The 8,242-nt window shown below is 35.2% G+C and overlaps 1 protein-coding gene across 1 annotated transcript; it reads right to left on the minus strand.

Annotated features, from left to right (window-relative positions):
* Positions 1–3,773: 3,773 nt before the first annotated feature.
* On the minus strand, positions 3,774–6,663 carry LOC107770157 (F-box protein At5g03100-like). Its single transcript, XM_016589432.2, has 3 exons — positions 5,668–6,663; positions 5,047–5,217; positions 3,774–4,229 (listed from the first exon to the last, which is right to left on the minus strand). Exons 1-3 carry the CDS (start codon positions 6,649–6,651, stop codon positions 3,927–3,929), a joined length of 1,458 nt encoding a protein of 485 aa, XP_016444918.1. The 5' UTR covers positions 6,652–6,663; the 3' UTR covers positions 3,774–3,926.
* Positions 6,664–8,242: the final 1,579 nt, after the last annotated feature.

Here is an 8,242-nt window from a genome sequence, read left to right on the forward strand (position 1 = left end):
TTGCTCTGTGTGCTCAATTTGGTGTATTACTTGATTTTTGTCCCTCTATCACTATCCACTCTCCTTACTTGCTACTCTGCTATTCTGAATTCCCATTCTTAGCCGGTAGAAAGCCAAGGCTATCTAGGTTCTATTATTGGCCTCCCTAGTGTAAGCACTGCTCGGGGTCCAATTGAGACCCTTGTGAACTCTAACACACTAGGGCTTGGTCCTAGTCATTCCCTCAACCTCCAAAACTGTCCCTAACACTTTACTTCCCTGTCATGTACTATGTATCTGAGTTTGGTTGTTTCAAGTCGTGCAACACTTGGTGTTGTGGTTAAGTACATTGGTTTGGACTCTTCTACGGGCCTTTGGGTCATGTATTAAACGTGGATTTACTGAAGGCTTGTGTATGCTATGTGAGAGTTATTCTATTTCGGCCTACTGTGGGCCCGTTTTTTATATAATATTGTTACTTTACTCATTATTGGGCCTGTAATAATCTTTGTATAAACAATTGGGGTTGCTAGTGAAAGGGAATGGGGTAGATTTCTATATTAATATGTGATGGGTAGATAACATGCCTATAGGATTGAGTGATGTATTTGCTATATGTGTCGTTCCCTCTATGCACACTGTAGAAATCACGCCATTAGGAGAAGCACATACTTGCACTACTTGCCTACTAGCAAATCATGAGCTCAAATGCTTCAATTATCCTTGTTGCTACATGTTGTTAGAAAACCTTCCCATAGGAAATACATACCGTTGAACTTTCCTTCAATTTGCATTGCTGCAGCATATCCACTAGTTAAATCAGAGTCACTTATAAATAGGTGCCCTAACGCACCTTAAAAATCGTTAGGTGGCGACTCTCCTTTTTTAATACCTCCTTAAAGAATTGTCACATGTCGAAACCCGATTTCGCAAGAAAAAGGGGCGCGGCACACCTGAGTCCAGAATCCAAGATTCGACTGGACTGTGTGCACAATAAATTATGCATCACCGACTTGTTCAGCAATTGCATTTGCTGAATTATCATCCTTGTATTGATCGTTCTTCTTCTTCTTTAGCTCTCTACACTGACTATTGTAGTAACCCTTTTTATCGCAGATCCAACACGTAATATTTTTGCGATTTTTGGATTGCCCTCTTCTCCTTGACTTTGATCTGCAACGACTATGACTTTGTCCTCTTTGGCTGTATCTCTCCCTGCTTTCAGTATTAAAAGCAGATCTTGGGGAATCACTTGATTCTCTTCAGCGAATATCTTCGCTTAAAACCAAGTCTCTAATATCATCCAATTTAAGTTTGGTACTTCCCGATGAACTGCTAACTGCAGTTACTGTTGCAAACTAACTCTCTGGTAGAGATGATAGTAGAATCAACGCCCTGACTTTGTTATCGGATGTTATATTAACAGAACTCAACTAAATTAATATTACATTAAACTCATTGATATGTTCCGTAACAGATCCACCTTCTGCCATCTTTAAGTTGAACAATCGACGCATCAAATGGACTTTATTTGAAGCAGATGGCTTCTCATACATATTTGATAACGCTTTCATCAGACCTGCAGTGGTCTTCTCGTTAATGATGTTAAACGCCACATTTCGTGTTAGCGTCAAACGAATCACACCAAGAGCTTGGCGATCTAATAGATCCCAATCCGTTTTGGCCGTATTCTCTGGTTTTTACCCCGGTTAGAGCTTGGCGATCTAATCCTCTATTTGCATTTTCCAGAATCTAAAATATTTGCCATTGAACTTGTCAATTTTCACTTTTCCTTCTTCGAACGTCATTTTGCACAAAACAAATTATGTGAATAGTGCATTACTATTTGTGAATAGTATTTAGTATTTTGTGAATAGTACTTTACTATTGTGAATAGTGACTAATAGTCTTGCACTATTCATGTGAATAGTAAATTACACCAATACTATATTTTTCTACCAGAATTATATTGTCTGTGCTCTAATACCAGTTGTTGGGAAGCGCGTCGGACTAAATGAAGGATATAATAATTTCAAGAGAAAAATAATAAAAACTCAAAACAAGACAAAACAAGATTTACGTGGTTCGATAATTTTTCCTACTCCACGGCTACACAAAGAATAGCTCTTTATTAATATTGAGAAAGAAAGAAGAATATTGTGAGGGACGGGATACAAATGAGGAGGGGATACCTATTTATAGGCAGAGGAATCAGCCGAATTCTTCAGCAAAATATGAATATGCGGCAGGACGGCACCGCAAACTGCACCGAATTTGTTCTTTCACATTTTGCAGCCTGCCTTTCCTGACTCCTGCCTCTTTCTATCTTTCCTTTCTTTCTTTTTTCTTTGACTTTTTCATTTTGCTCGGATGGGTTTGTCTCATCATGTATTACGGAAAATAATAAATATATTTAGTTTTAGTATTATTAATCTCTTGTTTGGTAGTATTTTTTAATCTATATTTAGTATTATTCTTATACATAGTAAACCATGACATTAGCAATACTATGATTTTTAATACACGGATAAGCATGTATAAAGACAAAACTGTTCTTTCAAAATATTTTTCAAATCCTTTTCCAAAAATATGAAGTGTATTTTTGTAAATAATTTTTTTTTTAAAAATAATGCATGCATATTATTTTTAATACACCAAACCAAACAGTTGATTAGAAATAATTCTAGTATAATTAATCTCAGCATAACTAATCTCAGTATTATAAATACATCATAATCAGTACTATTCTTAGACATCCTACCAATCGTCCCCAACTGTTTTTATAATATGTTTTTTTGACCAATAAAGCATCTGTTTACCTTGTTTGGTCATCTATATATGAACTGAAGATGACCATAAGTCTTCATTAAGTTAATTTATCGTGTTTTTCCCTTGATATTTCTTAGTGGCCCTTTAGTTAGCTTTTGTGAATTAACTGCAGATGTTATGTTTTAGTTGTCAAAAGAAAAGAAAAATGCATTACTTGTTGCAAATGAACCATCAAAATGTAACATTATATACCATCAGGTTAAATTACCTACGGCAACAAGTAACTATTTATAGTAAGTTTGAAATGGTAACACTATAGAGTAAACAACCAGCTGCACAGGTTAAAATACAACAACATACCCATTATATTCTCACAAGTTAAAATATAGTAATAATATAAAAAATATTTACGATATCAGTATATATAAGTTAAATCTATTACTCACTCATGTCCTGATAGACCAAAGAAAATTGATGGTTTCATATGTAACCTCTTTCAAAAATTATCTTCTTACTTTCAGTTAACTTCTTACAATTGTGTATTTACAGAAAAATTTACATACTTGCATGTAAGATTTTACAGAATAATAGAAACTGTTTTATGCTAGCCAATTGTGTCTTCTGGAATCTAGAACCTACTGATCCAACTAATTCAAGTTAACATTGCGTAGCGCCATCAAAGGGTCCCACCATATCCGTTAAAAGTGGAAGGATGGGTCCCACCATATCCGTTAAAAGTGGAAGGATCTAATCCGTCCCAACGGATCATCCGTTGGGGGTAACCAATTGTATCATATTCAGCTAGCTTTTGTACTTTGGGAGAGATCAAGTGGTAAAGTGATTAGCCGTAAGTTCAATTTCAAAAAAATTCCAAAATTCTACCCTTTCTTATGCTTGTGATAGTAATACAGGCCAACATAAACAACCCCTTGGACACGTAATAAATCTTGTAATACTATTTTCGCAAAATAATTTTCAAACTTACATTTTCATAGTATAAAAACAATGATCAGGATTCAACAATATGAATAGAAATCACAAAGTATTTTCGAGCAACATCTCTTGCAAATTGTCGAGTACAATCCTAAACTTGTCTATCACCTGCATAGCAGTTTGAAACATAAAACTAACATTTGTTAAGTGTGTTGCAATCAATACAAACCAGAGAAGACAAAAATTTATGGATGAGAAAAGACAATTGAAGCGTGCGGAGAGGATCTTGGAAAGCTCAGGAACTTCTGTTCCATTTTATCCCGAGACACATCATTCCCTATGAATCCGGCAGCAATGACCAACTTTTCTAGCACTGTTGCATTTTTGAGCAAATATTTTACCAATTGAAGTACAAATTTAATTCCACTTAATGATCCAAGAAAGTTAAAGAACTTGATGGTCTTCAGATGTGGCAATGAGCAGTTAACATTATGTGTCTCAAACCTCCTGACCTGTTCAACCTCATTTGTGTAACTTACCAGCCGGTCCTGCAGGAAACATCCACTATGTTAACCAGTTATTCTCCGAAGATGGAAGTAGAAAGTCAAGGAGTTAATTGTGGATAGAATTAAAAAGGAGATGAATTTTTAGATTTAAGGAGCACGTCAAGTGCTTAGCAAATGTTACAAAGTGCTACATGCAAACAACAAATAGAATGTTTGAAAGCTTCATCGAAGCTGATGCTTCGTCTCCTCGTGTGAAGGTGAGTACTACTACCCCTTGTTAAACATCTTTATCTACAACTACAACAAAGTTGACTGTAGAACTGGATGACTCAGAAGCTGATAGTAATAAGATTAAGTTTCTGCCAAAGCAACTCAAATTGAGCTATTTCCTTGAGGAAAATAAATTGAGAGCATATTTAGCAAAGAGAAATGATCAACTTTTTAGACTAAAAAGCAGATCCTGAACTCCTTGCAAAGTAGAATACTATTATTGTCGCAGATTGGAAAATCCTCCAATACAGGAACACTATTTTTGCTTACACATTAGAGGCTTATCTCCTACAGTTTTGTCACAGTTGGAGAATCCTCAATCTTCTCTTTACTTGAGGATTGAACCGGTTCAATTCTTACATTTTTTTTAAAGTCAAGGCATTCAAGTCCTCCCTCTTTGTAACCTTTTATTATCATTTATGAAATATACCACCAAGGTGGTTCAAATTTTTTATAACAAAAATTCAGTGACTTTTTTCTCTTAAGTACTTAAGATAAGAAGTATATTGATATATATCGCCTTCTTCTACCACTAATAGTTGCTTGATAAACATGAAGTAACAAGAATAAAGGTCTAAATGGAACTTACAATTGGTTTGTGATTGTTCCAGTCAATGACCAATGTCTCAAGATCCGATGAACTCTGCAGAAAGCTGTAAATTCCAGCGAAGTCCAAGTGTTTTAAGGATGCGTTAAGTTTTAAGAATTTGCAGCTTGATGGTGGAGAATGCCACCCTCTCAACTCCAGTATGGGAAAGCACTTATAAACCAAAAACATAAACCAGAATATGTCAAACAAGGAAATGCGACACACCTAATATATGACATGCAAATTGTTGAATACGACAGTGTTTTGCCACAAGCCACATCAAAGTGTTCAAGGTTCGTTGGAAATCTAACTTGATCATTAATCACTTGGAGAAACCGATTCACATGACTTAAGAGTATGATCAATGTAAATCAGTCGTCCATTGCAAACTCTTTATTCTCACAGTTCATCATTAAAAAATTTGTTCAATAGCCACTGTCCAACTAAATTGGCGATGAGAATGTTATTCTTCAGTAGTTACAAACTTAGTTATCAGATTATCCTACGTAGTGGAACTGTTAATGTTACAAAACTGATAAATTAATAGCAAATAAAACGTCACAAAATGAAAAAAGAAAATCTGAATTTTGGATAATCAAAGAGTCAAGAATATGAATAAACCTCGATGCACAAGGGACCCAATTCAAGATTCTTGACATGGGCAACGCTGAGAAGAAGTTCCTTCAAATATCTACACTCCTTCTCCAATTTCTCTTCTTCATCTTCAAATTCAATAAAATCAACATTAAAATGAAGGACTGCAGTGACAAGGGAAGCCACCTTGCTCTCCTGCAAGCGTATCTCATCGTAGAAGAACCCCGAAAGTACCAAATTTTGAATATACGGGGCAAATATTTCTAGCGAATTGGTATCTTCTTCATGCCATTTGTTATAACGATCATTTTCATCATTTTCATCATTTAATATGATCAATTTTCTCAGCTTCGCAGAGCTGATTTCCAAACGACTAATGCCCAAAACACTATCCAGTTCTAAGCTCTCCAAGTTGGGGCAACCGGACAATATCTTCTCCAACATAATATCCGTCAATTTCAGGTGCCCAATTGAAAGAGAAACGAGACTACTCCAGTTCACACTACCAGAAGGGTTTAGCCGGCAGCTGTCTAATACCAAATTCCTTAACGTCGTGTTCTTATACGCAAACTGAGGAAACTTATATGCGAAATCTGGAAAACTGACACATGCAAATTTAAGAGTAAACTCTTCAACATTAGCAACCTTACTTGCAAAATGTACCCAAAAATCCACATCTTTAACAATATAATGTTTATATCTATACGGAAAAACCCTAAATGCTTTGATTTTCCCGCAAGACCTCCAATAGTGAAGCTCTCTACTGGTGGAAGCTACAAAAATGAGAAGTTCCTTTTGGTTTCCTTCATCATAGGGGTAATTGGGGACGCCGAAATTGAGCGACACTGCAACGGACTTCCAAAGAAACCGCCATCGCTGAGATAATACGCTGGTTCTCACAACTTCTTTTCCCTCCGGCAACATAGAGAGGATGTGAAGTAGAACTGTGTCGGGTAAATGACTGAGTCGGTCTCGATCTCCTCTCGCCATGATTTTACTCTGCATTTCCATGGCGTTTGATGAGCAATATGTATGAGCGTCGCCGATTTTGGCATTTTATATTCCGGAGGGCAATTTCGGGTTTGGGTCAGTGGAGTTAGAAATTGGGCTTAGAATTTGTTATTGGGCCTTTGGGCCGCTAATGTTATACAAATAGTATGATTTAAGAAAATTTTATCTCCTATATCAAAGTTTTACACCCTATTTATTATAAATAAAACCCTTTTTAAAGCTATTATTTTCTATTGCTATCTTTTATATTTTATATAAAAATAAGTATTTATGGTATATACTACCATTAAGGCATGAAATACGCTATTTATATTTTTTCCCTCTCTCTTAGACAATTGGACATGCCCATTTTTAAGGTGATTGTTGTTACTGTATTCATGAATACATAGCGCGAATACATGTGAATACATGCGTGTACAGCTGAACTTTCCTGATTTTAGGCATTTTTTTACTGTTGTATTCATGAATACAGCAGCGCGAATACATGTGAATACATGCGCGTACAGCTGGACTGCCATGATTTTAGGAGCTTTTTGTTGTTGTATTCATGAAAACATGGCGTGAATACATGTGAATACATACGCGTACAGCTAGACTGCCCCGATTTTAGGTATTTTTTGATGTTGTATTCATGAATACATGGCGCGAATACATATGAATACATGCGCGTATAGCTGGACTACCATAGTTTTAGGCGTTTTTTGCTTTTGTATTCATGAATACAGCAATGCGAATACAGCTAATACACTACGATAATAATTGAGTAGTAGCTATAGAAAGTAATTATGTATATAGTAGCTATACGAAGTTAATAGCCACTAAACAGTAGTTGTTTCTGAAAATTCCTCTTAAATCAGTTTTCGGACGAGTAATTAAAAGATAACAACATTTGCCAAGTTATTGAAACATAACACGATTTTATGCGGAGATAAAATCTAACAAAAATATCTTAGCTGAAACACGAAAAGTTACAGCATAATATACTGAATTATGGGCTCCTGCATATAAACTTCCAGCAGGTTATGTTGGAACTCCAACACATTATGAAATTCCAACACATTATGCTGGAATCTCATATGTAAAAAATTCAAACTACAACATGTTATATTGGAATTTTTTCACATTTTCAAGTTTCAGTTAGCACTTGTAAATCGGGCTATTTCTGATCCCCCCCCCCCTCCCCCCAAATTCTTGGGTTTCCTACACTTTTGCTTTTGTATAATTTCTCAATTGACATAGAATACATGAAAGAAACCCTTCAGTTAAACATTAAATAATTTTAAGTTTCTTCTTAGCCAAACACACTAACAGTCTCATAGTCTTAAATTATATAATTTCTTCTTAGCCAAACACACTCATAGTCTTAAATTATATAATGTTTTCCTTTGTTTTCGTGATCAATAACCAGCTCTCCTTTTTTCTTTTCTTCTTTTTATAAGCAACTTTCTTTCGTTTAACTTTATATATATATATATATATTATTATCTATATCTATATCTATCTATATCTATATTATAAAAGCACGAATAATTTATGCTAAATGTTGAACGATTAAAATATCCCCGAAACATTGATCGACTTTTATGCCCTT

This window comes from Nicotiana tabacum, chromosome 15 (assembly GCF_000715075.1).
Source record: "Nicotiana tabacum cultivar K326 chromosome 15, ASM71507v2, whole genome shotgun sequence".
NCBI lineage: Eukaryota > Viridiplantae > Streptophyta > Magnoliopsida > Solanales > Solanaceae > Nicotiana > Nicotiana tabacum.